The 19,220-nt window shown below is 42.1% G+C and overlaps 2 protein-coding genes across 3 annotated transcripts; both read right to left on the bottom strand.

Annotated features, from left to right (window-relative positions):
* Nucleotides 1-1,541: 1,541 nt before the first annotated feature.
* On the bottom strand, nt 1,542-6,700 carry ak1 (adenylate kinase 1). Of its 2 annotated transcripts, none has more exons than XM_061294185.1 (7): nt 6,541-6,700; nt 4,123-4,160; nt 3,333-3,368; nt 3,098-3,261; nt 2,879-2,995; nt 2,609-2,800; nt 1,542-2,232 (listed from the first exon to the last, which is right to left on the bottom strand). In XM_061294185.1, the coding sequence occupies exons 2-7, from the start codon at nt 4,127-4,129 to the stop codon at nt 2,167-2,169; spliced, it is 582 nt and encodes a 193-aa protein (XP_061150169.1). In that variant the 5' UTR covers nt 4,130-4,160; nt 6,541-6,700; the 3' UTR covers nt 1,542-2,166. The 2 variants fall into 2 exon arrangements, with proteins under 2 accessions (XP_061150169.1, XP_061150170.1); XM_061294186.1 differs by lacking the exon at nt 6,541-6,700 and adding an exon at nt 4,321-4,386.
* An 830-nt stretch (nt 6,701-7,530) lies between these two features.
* On the bottom strand, nt 7,531-18,967 carry gpsm1b (G protein signaling modulator 1b). Its single transcript, XM_061294183.1, has 14 exons — nt 18,712-18,967; nt 15,140-15,361; nt 14,422-14,557; nt 14,221-14,363; nt 14,007-14,130; nt 13,489-13,604; nt 13,208-13,363; nt 13,033-13,141; nt 12,829-12,943; nt 12,348-12,418; nt 12,119-12,280; nt 9,477-9,624; nt 9,204-9,406; nt 7,531-8,958 (listed from the first exon to the last, which is right to left on the bottom strand). The coding sequence occupies exons 1-14, from the start codon at nt 18,771-18,773 to the stop codon at nt 8,752-8,754; spliced, it is 1,974 nt and encodes a 657-aa protein (XP_061150167.1). The 5' UTR covers nt 18,774-18,967; the 3' UTR covers nt 7,531-8,751.
* Between the last annotated feature and the right edge of the window lie 253 nt (nt 18,968-19,220).

The following is a 19,220-nucleotide window of genomic DNA, read 5'->3' as shown; positions in this document are numbered from 1 at the left end:
CTTTGCTTGTGTGCACATTGCTAAGAGTGCTTCCAGTCTATCCCACCCCACCACGCAGCCCACCCTAATATTTCAATAACAGGAAGCAATTGGCCGTCATCTTTCATCGCGGCTTGACGTCTGTTCCCGCACGGTGCCACCGGGGTCTCTGCGGTGCCAGCCGACCCGCCACCACCCCATTGAGGGTGAGGGGGCTGGGGGTGGCGAGTGTGAGTATGAGCCAGGTGACTGGTTTCCTGATAGGCCCTTGGAGGGAACATCTGACGCATGCTAGGTTTGACTGCACATTCTAACGATAGCCAATACAAAATGTCTGTCTTTATGTAGGCAATGAAATAGCACTAATATTTAAAAAAAGAAAGAAAGACATCCCGGCATTGATTCTAACGCGTCTAATCAGTGACCCTAACCCTAACCCTCAGCCACCAAAAGGCAGATTTTATGGTACCAGGTAACTCATTATAAATGCAAAGTGCAAAATGTATTTATTATTTAATAATCCATGTGACTCTTCATGCTATGTTTTAAAATGACAATTTGATCATGTTTGTGCCGTATGAAGCATTGGTTGTCTTGTCCTCTCAGTATCATTGAAAATGACGGCTTGATCGCTCAACATTTAAATAAACTTGACTATTTTGTTAAAATTATGTTCTCTCTGAAGGTGAGGAAAAAGTCTTCAGATTATCTATGAATATTATACTTGAAAAATAAATTACATTCTCTCGGTTTTTATTCATTGATTCTATTTTTTTCAAAAGGGAAAGACGTAATATTTTGCAAAACTATTAACAAATATTTTTAAAATAAAATAAATACAATTTATTCCATGGTATATTTTAATATAAAAATATTTAACATGTATAAAATGAAAATATTCTACCTTCATTTAGCTACGTGTGCTTTTTGCCAACGGGAGAAAAATGTACTTGTTTTAACCATGACTGTAAAATAATCTCTCAATTGTCATTTCCTGTAATGCCACAAGAGGGCGTAAAAGCATAGATGAGGATGACATGGTGTAATGTATTTCCACAAGGATGTTAGTTGGTCTCCGTTTTAGTTTAATTTGCATGTCTGGAATGCAACCAGTGTGTCATCCACGTGCTACTCTTCCTGCCCTATTGTCTTTTACAGCTGCGTACGTGATGTATCGCATGGCCTGGATGGTCACCTTTTGTCCACTGGAATTTTTCAATTCATTTATTTACTATCGGCATTCCAGGCATGACTTCTTTTCAAAGTGCTTAGCGACGCCTTTTCGGGAGTTTCCGACAAAAGTGCATCCTGTGCCCCCCCCCACACACACACACTTCTTCCCCATCATCTTGAGCCTCCTTAGAGGATAGTCCGGATACCTGGTGGAAATGTGCCTGTGTTATGAAGTGTTGACTTGATGCCCGTCATCCTGTTGTGTCTGATATTTCTAAAGAGGAGCACTTCCTCTTTCCCCTGAGTCATGTGAATCTTATTTTCAAAATGTCCAAGAAGTCATTGTTTTAATGGCTGCTTTGAATATTAAGCTACACCGTCATCAAACATTTTACATGTTGAAGATTTTATTAGACTTTTGCATTTTTATATACATGACGGCTTATTGTTGATGGCAACCTGTGGCTATGTTAATCCTGATATATGAAGATTATTAAATATGAGTACTTTTGTTTCTTATTGCAGCTTTGGAGGCACATGAGAAGAAATGTGTGAGGTTCTTACCTCCGCCAAGGAAGTTTTTGTTGTTTGTGAGTAGAACTGCTTGGTCTCTTGAGGGTTCGAATCATACAAAGTTGTTTTGTTAAAAATCGATATCAGATTTTGACATAATGGTCAATTTCTTTGGAAATTGTTAATATACTCGGGGCTGTTGGGAGAAAACGTTTGGACGGCCCTAATTTAGTCTCTTCAATTTTTTGGAATGCGGGAGGAAGCCAAAGAGACAAGAAAAAAATAAGAAACACAAACAGGTAGAGAACCTTCAAACTAAACAAGGAGGATGGCGCTAAGATTCAAACGCCAAACCTCAGATTGTTGGCAACCTTAACAGTCTGATGACATATTGTCCGAATTAGTACTGTTGGCTCTTGGCGGAGTTAACTGTAAACTCAAAGCAACAAACAAACAAGAGTGGATTTTTTTTTCTTGTTTTTTTTTTCTTTCTTTTTTAAACTACAGTGAATCAACAGCTTTGGCGACTTGGCTGAAGACCTCCTCCACTGGAAGTTCAGAGTCCACCTAGGCAGGGTGAGATGATGATGTCATCAAATAGCCATAATGAGATCTGTACATTGAATTGAATTTATTGCGACCATGCTAATTACTCATGCCACCGCTAGAGGGCAGTATAATTTAAAATCTGAGAATTCATAATAATGAGTATCCTTACATGCTTTTTTTTTTGCTGCAGTCTTTGTGTTCCAATATAAACTATTTACAGTAAACTTTTGATGATGGATGTATGGCGGTCCGCATTATTACTATTTTTTTTAGAATAACGCTAGCAAACAGTAGTAAGATGTTTTGTGGTTGGTACTATTAAAATAATCATTAGTTACAGCTATAGTTGGCGGCACTCATAAGTCACCAGTGCAGTAATGCGGATGTTGCTTACCTTCTTGACGATGCCGCGCTTCTCATAGAAGGCGATGACGGGCTCGGTGGCCTTGTAGTAGAGGTCCAGTCGCTTCTTGATGGTCTCCTCGTTGTCGTCCGAGCGGCCGCTTGTCTCACCGCGCTTCAGAAGTCTCTTCACCATGGTCTCGGATTTGGCGTCCACGTACAGCAACAGGCACGGTTTGCCAATCTGGGGGCGCAGAGACGAGGTTTGTGTGTTGCTGTTTTTTTTTTTTTTTTAAATCAGCAACAAGTCTCGACTTTTTACCTTCTTCTCAAACTCCTCGCCCTGCTTCAGCTCGCGGGGGTAGCCATCAATGAGGAAGCCTTTGGACACGCTGGCCTTGGCAATCATGGCGTCCTTAATCATGTCCAGCACTGTGTCCTGAACACATAACAGCACGCTCAAGTTATACAATTCATGCACGATTAAGGTAACCATATTTAGCTTTAAGAGTTGCACGAGTTCAATTTGTGCTCCTCTCACCAGTGGCACCAGCTCTCCCCTCTGCATGATGGCTTGAAGCTGCTTGCCCCTCTCAGAGCCCGAGTCCACCTCGGCGCGGAGCAGGTCCCCGGACGACAAGTGGGTGAAGCCGTATTTTTTCACCATCATTGCACACTGGGTGCCCTTGCCGGACCCGGGTCCACCTACAAATCACAGCGTGTTTAAATGTGCCTTTGCAAGTGAGCAAAAATTCACACTTGTGTATTATACTCACCAACCACAAAGATAATTTTAGCGTCTTTGAGCTTGTCTGGAAATAGAAAAAAAGGCTAATTGTGATTCCCTTATTTTTCGAACGTGATTTTTTAAAAACTTTTTCTTGTATAAATTCACTCGCGGCTCCATTATTTTTCAAAAATTATTACAAAATAATAATGAATGAAAAAAGGCAGTTAGGTAAGGTTTCGTGAGTGCAGTAAGTTTTAGATTAAATAAATATGAAACAAAATACAATAAACAAAAATACTCATTGATGCCAATAAGATACATTTCAAGTTAAAATAAAATAGAAATAAAGTAATAGAATTTTCTTTATCAGTGCACAAATATATAACAAAACGGCTGTTACAGACCATGTCGACAGGAAACTTGCATAGAGCTGCATAGATTCCCCATGTCTGCCACACTTCACTTCTTACGTTTGCGTTGGCTTGGTTACCATGTCAACGGGCGATCCAAATATCGAAATAAACAGCTAATAAATATTATTAATAAATCTATTAATATAATATTCTCAAAGCACATAAATTAGGGTAGATTTTAGCAGTATTTTTCTGAGTTTAGTTTGGAATATCTATAATAAAAACGTGAGCTTGTACGATACTCGCTCGCCGTATTCTCCAAAATGTCCACAAGGTGGCGGTAGATGTCAAGAAAAGAAGCAAGGCAAACTAGTGCTTTCCACCCAACTTCATATAAAAATACGAATAACACTTCCGCACGTCTTAAACAATGACATCAGAATAATGTTGTCATCTTAGTGACACGTTTAGGGCGTCATTTACCTGCCATTGTGTTGCGTTCGGTGTCAGCTCACTTTCCACTGAAATAAAGAATAAGAACATCTTGGTGACGTCAACGAAGGAAATACACATGACTGGAAATAGTGCAAACTTGTAAAATTTAAAGCTGCGTGCTGTGACGTGTTGCCATTTCAAGCCCTAAATTGCATAAATGAAACAAAAACAATGTCAGTGTCTTACATTTGGACATGAACTCTTGCGCATTCATCAAAGCAAATTGCCCATTGTTTTCCTCTTGCTGGGGTTTTCCACCCAGAAGGAATGAGGAAGGAGGAGGGCCAGCATTTTGATTGACAAGTCCAATCCTGCCCAACAAGCATGTTTCTTTTTTCTTTTTCTTTTTTAATGCGCGTTTTTTATCCATTTGCATTGCTGCTTATTCTGTCAGCAGTGTTGTCTTTTATTTTTATTCAAATTAAATATAAACAGGTTTTTACTCCGTCCTGTATATTTATTATATTATATTATACTATATATTTATTACACTATTATTTTAGAAAACCTGATCTATCCAAAACACAAACAATTCCTTCAGTTAGGTTTGTCGTTGCAAATAAAGGATGAAGCAAATATGAAAGGCCTCACGGTCTCGAGTCCAAAAATTATCATACGAGAAATATGACCACTGCAAAACTCAGACGATGAATTACAAAGGTTAGCGCTAGCTATACTCGTCACTCGTCTAAGGTTTCGATTTTTATGCCAGTTCCCGTTGACCCTGTGGCACCAGTAAAGGTCACTCGGAGGCCTGCATCCGAGTCAGCACCTTGCCTTTTTGGGACCGGGACCTTTCATGGCACGTTAAACATGTTCACATGATGCTTACGCAATTCCATACGTATTAAATCGGTTGATCTACTGTTTGCATTTTAAATGCAACAGGAACCCACCACCTCAATAATGTCCTAAATTTATTTTTTAACCTGCTAAAAAAAGAGCCCATCGCAGCTGCTGTGAAGGGATCGTGTGTCAGGCGAGCGAGGTGTTCATTGACTCCCAAGGCGTGTAAAAGGCAAGTGGCGCATTCCACCTTTGGTTGCTGTGGAGAGGCACTCGCTCTTGTGATTCAATGAGGTCCAAGCGCTTGCTGGCCCTTTAAGGCAAGCAGGCGGTCGATGTGGAAGACCCTTTGACGTCAGAGCAGTGGGCGATATATACTGGTGGAGCTCATGTCAGTGCATGCAACCTGACGTCCACAAAACCCATTCGAGTTAATCAATAGGCTGCTGCAAAATTGCCATTACGGACATGTTTCAACTATACTGCAAAATGGACGCTAATGGATGCAGATGGAAAAATGTTATAGCACAAGAAGGCATGCTCTTCACAGTGCTATTAAGCCACTGCATTGTTGCTTAACATCCCCGGTCGTCTTTGTTATGAAACACAAGTTCACTTCAGTCTTTTCTGCCTGTGCCTCTCTGATGTCAATCATGCATTCTTCTTGCCGCCAAAGTGAACTTTGCCTTCACTTTTGTCCTTCTTGGACCTCATTTTGATTGACAGATGTCCAGGTCCCCCCCCCCCCCCAACAATCTTCAATTTGATTCTTGCTTGACTCTTCAATTACAAAAAATAACAGAGGCGGTGACTTTTTCAACTCTAATGAAATCATCTAAAAATACTTCCTTAATTTTTTTCCCTTTCTGGACCTCATGATGATTGACAGCTGGACTTCCTATCTTTGAAAAAGTCTCAAGTCTTTTTTTTTGTGATAAGTTGGTATTCCATAAGTCTCCTCCTCCCGCCTAGGCTTACTTTCTGAGTTGCTGTGAAGTCCATACTGCCTTCTTGCCTGCACTGCCACCATGACATAAATTTTAAGTCAACTCTGCTGTTACTTGGGGTCTTCATATAATTCCCCAGTAGGGCAAGAGGCCAAACACTTTGGAAGTCACTAGTTGAACATGCCTTCACTTGTCTTGAGCAACACAACACCCTTCATCCATTTTTTTTTTTTTTAAAGACGGCATGAACCTTGCCATCTTTCTATTGCCTGACATTAGGATGAACCCTGCCTTCACTTTGGTCCTACCTCCTTTCTGATAGAAATTTGTGGACCTAAGCCACAAAGAGAAGTTGAAATCAAACCACCAAGCCTTTTTTTGTCCTCCCACTGTACCTTCTCGATGCATCATCAACCCCATTTCTCCTATCTGCACTACCTCCGTGCTGGAACTTGAAATCAATTGTGCTGTACGAGTTCAGGTCATCTATTTTTTCTTCCCATCAACCTCTGCCTTCTTGTTCATCTTGCATCCTCCATGTCAAAGATGCCAACCAGGCTACATCTCCTCAGTGTGACTTTCAAATGAAACCAACCCTCCCCTTCCCATTTGACAAAGATGACGTCACCCCACTGCCTTCTCGTTCTCCCTCATTTGCATCCTTGGTACTAACCTGTCCTATGTCTTCTGTCTCCTGATCTCCCGGTACGAGGGGCTGGCCGCTGACCCTGTGGATCTCCCCAGCAGTGAGTGGGCGAGCAAACGTGCACGGTTCCTGCTGAACGGCAGCCCTCCCTCCCCCACGTAACGCCTTTTTATAGCACGGCTGAGCTTGCGCTGTCTGCATGCGCTGCATTCTGGGTAAGAGGGCAGCGGAGGAGATAAGGAGGGGAGGGGGAGTACGAGTGGTCGGAGGAGGCAGGGGTGAAATTACAGAGAAGGCTGAGACCTAGAAAAGATGGCAGTTGTACAAATATTTTTTTTTCCCTGTATTGTTTCCTCTTCTGTATAAATACAGACTGGAAACATGGAACAACACTTAATTTATGCAGAGCCTATTTTTTAAAAAGCCCACACGCTTTCCCCCTTCCCTTTAGGGGCTCACACTGCGAGTAGGGCAAATCCAAATAAAAAGAGCAGGAGTGCAAACAGATATTTAGTGTAGTGAGATTGTTGTAAGCTGTTTGTTCTGGACTCCTCGCGAGAGAAGAATAAATGTTCTGTCTCACTTGTGGTTTGTCTGCTGATACTTTTCTCTTAACACTTAGTCGGCGAATTAAACCTGACAGTTGCGCAAATGTCCTTCTGGATTTGTGTAAAAGGTAGATAAATGTTGACGTCGTCATTTTGCAGCTCAGCGTGAAGGGAAGTACATTTATTACTCCAGTTTGTATTTTACTAATCTATAAAAAAGTGAATCGCTGCAATGATATTTGGGAGGCTTTTGCTTAGTAAGGAAAAGAATGGGAGAAAAAGTCAAATAGGGTTAACAAAAAAAACATGCGCTAAATTCAAATCTAGTTTGGGTGACCTGTTCACATTCCAACACAAGGAATGTTTTGTTAAGAGGCCTTTTGTGCTTGGTCTTAGCAAACATTGTGAAATCCCACCTATTCAATGCAATGTCTGTAAACTAATATGTGTAATTACAAACACCGATCAATAAATCTCAAGAACATTTTTATTAAAAGCATGGCAAAATTACTTGTATCCCCCAAACGGAACATAAATAAAAAATATATTTATATACGGTATATATACAAATTATGGCAGTGACAAATGGAAGCGTACCTGGTAAGTTAAATCACAAAAACTGCAGCTCCCAATTTTCTTTCCTCTGCAGAGTTATACTTTGAGGTACAAAAATGAGGTATAAGCCACCTTTGTATATATGTTAGAAGAGGGGGAAAAATAAAGGAAACACCTAGCAGGTCATATTACCAATTTTCGTACCATTAAACTGATCACATTACTCACAGCTTAAAAACGTCTTTAGCTGGCTTGTCTTCACGTCAAGGAGTTTCCTCTGCCAACGTCTCGCAGCCCTTCTTTGTTTCCTTATCTAACAAAAATGCAGACTTTCAGCATGGGTCAAGTGCAATATCACTACAGCATTACTGCGGACGGGGGCGCTTAACCAGCAATACTCCCAATACATTGAATTACAGAGGTAAATACAGGGCTTTGACCACATGGGCGGATTATGTCATGTACATTAACTGCGATCCGGACGACACATTTCCTAATACTGAACTGTACTTTTTGCTCAGGAATCTCACTTAATTTAATTACAACTATTAAGCATCGCATGCTTTCGAATTTTACCACCGTGTAGGATAAACTACAGTAATCATTGAACATCAGTGACACCAGTCTTATATGAACGCTTAAAGCAGCAATAATTCAAGCATTATTTTTATCATTATTTTTTGCCTAAAAATCATTAAAACAAGATTTGGCATTTACCTTATAGCACATATGTGCTAACCACTCATCCGCCATGTTGCCCATTAAATAAATACGGGGGGAAAAAAAAAGAACTTAAGTGATTAAATGTGTTACTAATGTCCATTAATCGGATTTTAGATTCCTGTGCAAAATCATTGAGCGTTAGAATTTAGATGAGTCCTAAACAGTTGGTGTACTTCTACAATTACAATCTTGAGTCTGGCAACAGAAAATGCTGATTAAGGCATTAGATCTGAGTTCACACGTTACGTTATTTAACGTCAAGGTGGTCAAATATTGAAAAAATCCCATGATCGTGCAAAACTGCGCATGTTTCCACGGGGGATATTTTTTGCGAGCAAGCGGCTGGCTCGTCTTGACGTGCATTGATTATCGTCTCGGGTTGTTGGGCCGAGAGCCCGCGTTGCCTACATCACTAACTGAGGAACCCGCCGGGTGGCTCAGGATCGGGCGAATCCTCTCCTGGGCTGTCCTGCTCGTCGTTGGACAGGTGGACACGCTGCTCGTCCATGCGCTTGGCTTGCACCCGCTGGATTAAACTGAAGAAATCCTCGTCGGGCACGGTGGGCGCATGAGGGCCCGCTTCAGGCGGGGAACATCGCTGGTCGTCGATCCGAGAGGACTGCCATCACACACAAAATGTTAAATATTCAACATTCATTTGCGTATAATTGCTGTATTGACTTAAAGGTGGGCTTAGTACTTCAATCTATCATGTCTAATTAGTCTGTCGATTAATCGATGATGGGATTAAAAAAAAAAAGCATGTTTTAATTTGCATCCCCTTTGTTCAAATAATAGGATATACATTAATATAATATTGTCCAAAAATACAAAATACCAATCTACAGTTAGTGCAGTGTTTACCTGGCACTTGATGAGCATGTTGAAGAAGTCGTCACCGGGTTCCTGCTCCCCCTCCCCCACCAGGTGTCCCAAGTTGTTCTGTGTGATCCTGAGACCCGGAAGGCTCCCCACGTTGACGCGCTGGTCATCCAGGCGGCGACTCTGAGAGCTGGCGATCAAATCAAACAGCTCCTCCGTTTGGGGGGAGGTGGTCACTGCGGGATCTTGAAAGGGAGGGTTAGGGTGGGGGGTCAGTTTCACATTGATTTTTTGAGTGAATCCCAAGCAACTGACCAATCATGTCGCACAGTGCGTTGCCGTCTTGGTCGTCGCCGTTTTGTGATCCATCGAGGCGGCAGCGCTGATCGTCCATGCGGCTGCTTTGGAACTTGCTGAGCAGGTCGAAAAAGCAGTCCTCATCAGAAGGGTCACGGCCAATGTTCTAGCACACGTAACACGCAAGCAAGGTCAGCCATTTTAGGAAACACCTAAGCTGCCCATGAGATAACTAAACAGAGTGTCCATTATAATTATGCATAATGAAGCTTGTCCTTTTGAGTAGCATGGGGAAATAATTTGATGGCATCACAAGAGCTCCATTAGTGCAACGTGACTGTCCTCTTTCACAGCTGTTCTACACTTTTATCCCTAGAAGTGTTACAATTAGATAAGCAGAGTCTTCTTTTGAAGTTGGGAGAGAGAAAAAAAAAAAATCAACCCAGAACAAAACTCAAGACAAAAGTTCTCATGATTCTTCAACAATTCCAAACCCCAGGGCAAAGTTCCTGTGGTGAAGTAGACCATAAGACAGGGAGATGTTGTTCATGATTTATACTTTGAAGTACTTTTTTAGAACTAGGCACATTGAAAATGTGCGGAAAACAATAACCGGCCTGTGGACCTTATTTAAACTTCAATAGGCTGCAATTCCTACCAGTTCCAGGTAATGCCAGTTATAATGCAGCTACTAAGCACCACGTACCTCATATGATGTATAAAATGAAAATTAAAAATCCATCATTGATACAGCTTTGACAGTATCTCGAAAATCAAAGACGGACTTTTCTTCTTAACTCCGTGTCGTTCATAAATCACAGCCACACATCTTAAAAAGGGCAGTGTAAATTGGGATCTACACAAACAGGATCCATCCTGCATCTGATACAAGCTCAGAGGTGGAAATTCACAAGGATAAACTTTGTGCTGTTTTTGGAGAAGAGAACCACAGCACAGATCTTAGGACATAGTCAGCGGCCATTGTGGGGACCATCACCTCTGTGCCAATATGTTGCGGGACTGTTTGCTCTTGATGGCAGCCAGAGATGCTACACAGACACAATTACTAACAAAAAGTTTCAAAAGATCACTGTAGCTAACTTCTCAGGAAACAAGTCGGGGTATTTTTCAGTTTTCGCGCTTTAAATAAAAGTTGAGTTGACTACGCCTCACGGCATAATGTAAAGTAGGTCAGCAGTAGTCCACATTGCCGTCGGCAGCGACAGACACAATTTTGATTCATTTGAATTTACCTTTGAACCACTGCAGCTCGGAAATTGTAGACATACGCGAAGACAAACTTTGCTCCTGAAAACATGAATGAAACAACTCACCGGCTGCTGCGCTTCCTCTTCCCAACTCGCCCTCTGTCATTCCTCTCCCCTTACGTCCCCCCCGAGCACCTTACATCCCTCAAAGCCCCTCTCCTCCCCAATTGTGTCCTTCTATTGCAGCCAACTCTGCTTTCAAGCGCATACTCCCTCCCTCCGTCTCTCTCGCCCTCGCTCTCTCTCTTCTGCGAGTCGTTTTTGTGCCATTCAGCCACTGTGGGAAAACAAGTCATTATGGGAAGGCTTGGCGCTGGGGAGGGGGTGGGAAGCGCTTCTGTGATCAAGGTCACATTATCACTGTGCTGGTGGGGGGGAGGGCGCAGTTATGAGTAGGTTGCATGCCAACGTTGGCAACACTTGGGCAACAATGTCAAGCCACCATTGTTTCCAGGCCAACGATCATATAATGAATTAACCGTAATCAATATTGACAAGACTTTTTTAGAATGTGACTGCAATTAATTCCGACCCGACTCATTTGCTGCCCTAATGGACTGTCTTGAAGTCCAAGCGGAGAAAGTAAACAAAAGTTAGTTACTAACGCTGCAATACGGTTTATTCCCCCAACATAGAATGAAATGAGGTTCTAATTAGCACGTCAAAAGCCTCTTTAGCGCTGCCTATGAAACAAACATGTTTGTTTTTTTTCCCACCCCGTCTGGCACCTCTAAGAAATTCAGCTCAAAGGAAAATAAGATGAGGGGTGAGTTCCTGTCCACGGTGGGCAACCTGTTACATCATGTTGAGCAAGCTCGAGGGAAATTAAAAGAATCCCCAAATTAACCTGGCTAATTGTGTCTCATATAATGAAAGGAGACCTGAGGACACGCAGGACATGGAGTAAAAGTATAATTGAAAGACAAGCGTAACAGCGATGCAAATGTAATCTCCCTAGCACAAGTGTCAAACTTAAGGCCCGGCGGCCAGAAACGGCCCGCCACATCATTTTATGTGGCCCGCGAAGACAAATTGTGCATCGACTTCACGTGTCAATACTAAAATTACAAATTGTCTTCACTTTTAAAAGCTACAGACACTGCTAACAACTTTTAATTACCGTGCATCTTTTTAAAATATTTGAACAATTTTTACTAGTGTCTGATTTCAAAACTCATTTAGTTTGTTGTGTAGCCCATACTGTATCTAATGTTTGTGTTGACAGTCATAACGGCCCTGCGACCGAAACTACGAGTACAATGCGGCCCGTGACCAGAAGGGAGAAAAGAAAAAAAAAAAAAAAAAAAAAAAAAAAAAAAAAAAGAGTTTGACACCCCTGTTGCTTATTATCTTAAAATCTAGACATCAGAACTTGTAGTCTTGTCTACTCACTGGAACGGGAGGCGAGACTTGCAGATTGATGTCGTCAGCATCGACGGGAGAGTCCAACCAGGGTCTTTCGTCTGACGAACGGCTATCGGGATAGCCTTTCCTTTTAGCCGATTGACTCGTAGACCTTCTGGGTAAGCTTTCGGTCTCGTGGCCCTCACCGTCCTACGAAAAATGAGTCGTTAAGAGATAGACAAACGCAAAGAGGGACAACTTGCGACAGCTTCTTTACCTTATAAGAAGATAACTTCCACAGCTCCACACTGTCCATGCTGTCCCTCTTCGAGAATTTGGGCCTCGCTCCTTGAGGGAGCGTGACAAGGACATCATGAGACAACACGAAGCTTGTTGCCGGTGGCCACGTTGTGGTTACAGCGGCGTTGACGCAAATGAATAAGAGTCTGTCTGACTGCTCGGATGCCGTGGAGAAAATGGACGACCTTAATGTTGAGTTGTCAGCCGACAGACGCACCGCATTTTAACACGGCTGTGTGTGCTGGTGACCCAAAAGTCACGAGAATTTCCCCAAAATGTGTTCTTTAGTATTCTTGTGTGAACTACTGTGACTAAAACAATGATACTGTGTTGATTACTTATTGATATTTAAGTATAACATATCAATTTATTTATATATCTTTATTTATACCCAAATTAGCCAAAAGAATCAGATAAGAGGCTAACGGAAAAAAAAAACAACTCAAGTTGTGTGTCACCTTGCATCTCAAACTCTGAACTGGAAGGTGAAAGGTCACCATCACTAACACCCAGCGCCTCCATCAGCTGCTCCACATTCAACCTGGCTGTCAGCTCGCCGTTCCTGTCCCCAATCTGCCGCACATAGAAATACAGAGGCAGAAAATTCAGATCTGCATTAAAATGTGTTTGTGTTCATGGTAAAAAAAAAAAAAAGAAATCACTTCTTTGGAGATCTCCAGATGTTTGCGGGCATAGTGGAGCGCTTGTTTGTGATTGGCTAAAGACACGTAGGCGTTCCCCAGACTCCAGCAGGCTCGGCCTTCACCAACCCTGACGGAACACAGGCGGTTCTTTTGAACTTCCATAATTGGCTTTGTGTAACTGTCCTTGCTTTACCTGTCGGTGAGATCCTGAGCAATATACAGGTGCTTGAGGTGATACTCTATGGCTCTGTCATACTGCTGCAAAAGTGTGCAGGTGTTTCCAAGGCTGTAACAGGCCTGGGCCTCCATCACTTGGTCTCTAAGCTGGCGTGACAGCTGAAGAGTTTTCCTTCAAGATCCACAAAAAAACATTTTGTGTAAGCTTACATGATTGAGGGGACTGCTGCCCTATATTGCTCAGCTTGTTTTACTTCCTCCGGCCACCACTAGATGTCAGGCTTCCTTTTCCCTCACCTGTAGTAATCTGTGGCCGTGTTGAACTGGCCCAGGAATATCAGAGCGTTGCCCAAGTTGCTGTAGGCTCGTCGCTCTGCCGCTTTGTCGCCAAATTCTTTCGCTATGGATAATCTCTATGGGTGACAAGATGCAATCTTGAGTTGAATAACAGAAAATGTTTTGTTCTTTTATCCAGAGATGGCCACACAATTCTGTCATAACCAAGCTTGAGCTGCCTTTGCCTTTTACTGTCTGATGTGACACAAAACAGTTTTTTTTTTTTCCCCTTTTTCAACTGATCGGTGACATGAAAAGGAAATAAGGTATGCTGGCTTGTGTAAAAGTATGAAAAGATGCTTTCTACAAAGACACTCTCGCATCTCTATTCCAGCTCTGATGCTTTCTTTAAAACACAGAACCTTTCTGGGTCGACTGTTTCCCCACTACTTCCGTTTCTGTAAAACTGTACTGATGAGTTTGTGCCAAGTACACATTTTGCTCCGGGAGAGATAATGAAGATGCTTAGAATGTCTGACCTGCCTGTGGAACTTGATGGCTTCAACAAAGTTTCCCAAAAGGTAATGTGTGTTGCCCAGGTTGCCGTACGCTCTGCCCTGAGCAGCTCGATCGCCAACTTCTTTCACCAGACACAAGTTCATCCTGACAAAACAGTACACAATTTACTGCCCACTGATGGCTTGACAGGAATATCGAGTCCGATGAAGGCGTTCGTGTGTTTTGAATACAAACTCGTAAAAGCTGGTCGCCCGTTGTAACGTGTCTCTGACGTCAGCGGGAAGATCTCCGGGCTCTTGGGTGCAGCCCCACAACTGCTGCTTGCCTTTGGCATGGAACACGTTGCCGATGTTGTAAAGCGCCCGGGCCTCGCCCACCTGAAGCGCAACTAAGTCAAAAAAAGCTGTAGTTGATATCCAGAGAAGCGTTTCAGACCTTGTCGCCTTGTTCTTGAGAGATATCCAAATGTCTCTGGCAGCAGACGGCGGCTTCGTCAAAGCGGCACAGGACTTTCAGAGTGTTGCCAAGGTTACCGCTGGCTTTTCCTTCTCCGATTCGATCTCCAATTGTCCTAGGGGAGTAAAATGTGTGCGTGATAATACAGCAATCCTCTATAAAATAAAATGGCCCTGGTTTAAAGAGTAAAGTGCGGCGCTTAAAGACTTGATTTAATTACGAGAGGCACTAAAGTGCCTTTTAATGAGCAGCTTCACCAGGACTAGCTCCCGATGGGACTGGCAGTTCTGCAAAGTAACGAGGTAAATCCTGCCCCCAGGGGTCTTTAATCACTCCCCTGGTAGCAAAATACCACCTGCATTCACAATGGGATGCCACATTTCTTACGGAGTTCTTCAATGTTTCCGAATTGAAAGTCCACTCACTTTTTTTTTTCCCCTCACAGTATGTAAAACACTACACAACAAATCATCAGTGACATGAATTAAAAAAATAAAATCCTACAGATGACATGATTGTGGTTATGGCATTTAATTTACAAAAAAATGAAACAATCATGCAATCAAACCATTGCACTAGGAAAACATATGCCAATTGGAAAATAGAAATGGGGTTGCAAAAAAAAATATTTAAAATATTAAAAAAAAAAAAAAAAGGTCATGCGATTTGATTAAAAAACACAATTCCATTTTCTCACCTGGCCAGCGTGAGGTCATGCTTGTGGTACTCCAAGGCTTTCCCATACTCCTTCAGATAGAAGTAGGCGTTGCCCAGTTGGCTGTAGATGGCGCTGAGTGTCTTGAGGTCCTCCGTGCCAACCTGCACGGCCGCCTCGAAGAACGCCGTGCCACCTTTGAAGTCCCCCGCCTTGCACAGGCGCTCCCCTTCCAAGGCCAACTCCAAGCAGGACGCCTCCATCCTAGATGACAGTAACGTTAGCTCCACTTTGCACATCTCTTTTCGGATTGTCATCATCTCCATGACAACAAGGGCCTTAGCGATGACACCTTTTCACTGCACAACCCGTGTGCACAAAGACGCACAGTATCCGATGCCTTTCAACAAGAGGCTTCTAGAATGCAATACTTTGGTTACCACGGTAACCATTGGATCACATGCACTGTTTGAGGCCATGTACAAGGCATCTTTGTGTGCATTGACAAGTGCTTTATTGTAAAAGGAGCAGATAATGCCATGAAAAGTGCGTGAATGGAAGAATCGTACAAACGGAGAAAAGCATCATCAGCAAAGCGTATGGGCGGATGGATAATCCAGGATGAACTAAAGGGCAGGTTATTTGATGAAATTCCGGATTGTAGAGTTAATCAAGGATTACTCGTCAGTCTAATCAAATCTAATCTACATGTGCTGCCTATAGAAGGGAAGATGTACCATATGGGACTCAGTAAGAAGGTTTAGTGGGGGAAAACAGCAAGGGCCATTTCACTGTACTCTTGAATCATTACACCTGTATATTACTTTTTGTCTGCATGAAAAAAATCATGCAATAATTAGTTTCGGAATTTGTGGAATGGGGACGGAAAAATCTAAAAAAAAAAAAAGGCTAGTGAAGATCTTACGAACTAGTTGGTCAGTATTAGGGCCGAATGAAAACTAAAAACACAAAAATTAACAAAACAGAACAAAGAGGAAGAAAAATTCTATTATCTAGAAAAACAACATTATGAGATTAAATTTGGAACTATTTTCTATTCTCGTGTTTCCATCTCTAATATTTTGTGCTTCATCTCACTGTAGCCTATTTTGTTTTGTTTCTATTCTTAAAAAAAGAAATACACTTTCCAATATTGTGAACAAGTTATTAACTCCTATTCAACACAATGGCGGATAGCCGTAAAATAGCATTTAAGACTCTGATTTTCACTGACTCACTTAAGGAAAAGATGAGCACAGTACAAGCTGCCAAGTTTCACTACCTGTGCTTTTGCTTGCCAATCGTCTTGTCCACAAACCTCTGCAACTCCAAGTGTAAAGGCTTGAGAACGGCGTGAGGTCGAGGGCCATGGTGCACCAGTCTGCACACCGTCTCCTCTGCCCCTGTGAGAGGGCATGACTCCGATGCCATCATAACAAGTCCTTGGACGACTTGGCAATTTGCCACAAAAGAGTCAGTATGAAAGACCTCCTATAGTGTCCATTAATACAATGGAATCCAAAATGTCCGAAAGAAAACAATGAGTGAATTCCAAGAGCAAGATTCTAGCCCCAAGAATCACATCTGCTCCTCAGGTTCCAAACACAAGACTTTTTTTGATGATTCCAAGATGGCGCCGCTCCAATGAAAAAAATGTAAACGTCAACAGATGATGATTTAAAGTAGTCCAAGCCAGCAGAGGTTGTTGCTGCTTCTGTGAGAACTTTTCAGTCCTACAAAGGATTGGGCAGCTTGTACACCTTCTTAATTGTGTCCTAGCAGCACAGTAAGTGGCCCGGACTAATCCAACTATTTGCTTACGCCAGCAGGAACGCTATTAGATCAGACATCCAAGAGACTCAGTCAAAAAAGTGTCTCGTTATTTTCCCAAAAAACAAACTGCACCGTTAACAATTCTTTATTTAACGACCAATGGGTTGAAGTCAAACTGACTAAAATAATTTGAGCTGTGATTCATGCGCCCAGTTAGTATATCAAACTGCCCTTGAGAAAAAAATTAACCACATTGGGGGCATTTTCTGAGCGTCACTTTCCTTTACTGACTAATTTTTTGCATGAGAAAACGGAAGTGAAACTGGGAAGAGGTTTTGGTATCCCACCAGCTGCTAAAGAGACTTTGCAACTAAACACTCCAATCTGAGGAGTCATCTTGATGACGATTAGCAGCTACTTGGCAGTTTCATTCATTGCAGACAGTAGTTAGAAAGACATCAATTCAACTTCTAAAATCCCTCGAGGGAGTTGTAAAATAGGTTCTCCAATTGCAATATCAAACACTACCCTCGACAAATAAATTCAAGGAGTCAAATCGATGGAAGGAATGCGAAGAAAACAAGACAGAGAAGGGAGGAAAAGAAAAGCAACCGCACAAGATAAACAGTAATTTAATTTCCGTTTTTTTTTTCTTTGGACTTTCATTCTTGACATCCTTGTGGTTAACTGAAGAATGGCACTGTGTAATAGAGCCATTCAAATTGGTCAGCTTGGGGCAAACTGTCATTCCTACTCTTAAGCATAAAAATAAATTAATCAACCATAAGTATAAACTACAGATTGTCTAGAAAAGCAGAGGGTAGCTCAAGAATGTTATCCCCCACCAACCCTCCTGCAATTGTCACAAAAGGGTACTTCATTTTTTTTGTCTCTTCTTTTCTTAGTTCTGTTTGCTCCAAAGAACAAAACAAACATGTCTTGCAGAAAGGTCACGTGTCGTTTGGAAATAAGAGCAACAGCTCACAGAGGGCAAGGGCCAGAAGTGTGAGTCAGTCTTCATATTTACCTTACGAATGCCAAACAATCACACAGACCGTGAAAATGTCACTTGACAACATAGCAGCAATAAACATTGACTGCCACACTGGGCGGCCCACAATTACATATTTAGGATTTTTTTTTTCCCACCTTCAATTCAGTCTCGATTACTTTATTCAAAGTGACAGTGTGTAGAATGTTTATATTTTCTTATGTTCATTCAATTTAAAAACAGTATTAATTTCAATAGTATGCAAAAGAATATGTTTGATCACATCAACTTACTTTTTTGTATATATTCATATGCAATGTCAGGGGCGGGGTGAGGCTAATTTCAGCAAGGCAAGAAAAGGGTGTGTTAAATTGTGCTGTAATTCTTGATCTAGTTTGACAAAAGCATGTCATGTGAACAAAGGCACTTGCAAATTGTTTTGTGAAAAATCTGTGCAGTAGGTCCCTTTTTTAAAAACTGCAGATCTGTAAATGTGACGCATGCAGCGGACACATCACCAAATAACACAGGTCATTCTTCAATATCTCATTCTGATGCAGATAGTTGGGCAGATTTCATTTGATTCCGACATCTGGATCTTTAATGTTGTATGTGCATGATTTTATTTTACTTGTATGGACAAAAACTGCACGCCTCAAAAGTGTCCGTGGGCTCCGCTCAGTCTGCATGCAAGTCGAGCCAGTGTTATTGAGGTTTGGAACCGGTCTCTGACTGCCAGCCGTCCTCGGAAGTCACAAACCACCGCCTGCCCATTTTCCACTTAAAAGCTTCGAGTGGTCATTTGTTATCATTTTTGAGAATATCTGTTAATGAATAAAAAAAGGCTTACCTTGAATGTAGCCGCTTGCTAGCCAGTTCCTGCTGCACACCGCTAGCTAGCGACCGATCCATCTCACCGCCTCGTACCTGCTTCCGCCAGCCCCCCCCAAAAAGAGGCCCCTTCACGGCAAGTTGGCTCTTTGACAGGCCCACTCCCCCTTTAACCACTCGCCTTTGACTCGGCTCCTTTTCACCCCCTTTCCCCCCGACTCTTTGACCACAGTAATGACAGCGGCTGCAGACGGCGACTGCGTAGCCCCGCCCTTAAGTGACGTCACGTACCAGGAAGTCAGAGGGGAAGTGACACTTCCTAATGTTTTTTTATTCCAAGTCGTCCTTCAGCATTAAGGACACCGAGATGATAATTAAATAGAAGAACATGCAGGCAAAACCTATTTCGAAGCAATAAGAATATATATCTAGAATAAATATGCAAAAATGTTCACAATGCGAAACAAAAAACAAAAAAAGAAATGACAGATCAAAAGTCTCTCTATGTATTTTTTACTTTCTTATAGC

This window comes from Syngnathus typhle, linkage group LG12 (genome assembly GCF_033458585.1).
Source record: "Syngnathus typhle isolate RoL2023-S1 ecotype Sweden linkage group LG12, RoL_Styp_1.0, whole genome shotgun sequence".
NCBI lineage: Eukaryota > Metazoa > Chordata > Actinopteri > Syngnathiformes > Syngnathidae > Syngnathus > Syngnathus typhle.
The sequence above is the reverse complement of the archived record's forward strand: the minus strand, read 5'-3'. Positions and strand labels throughout refer to the sequence as shown.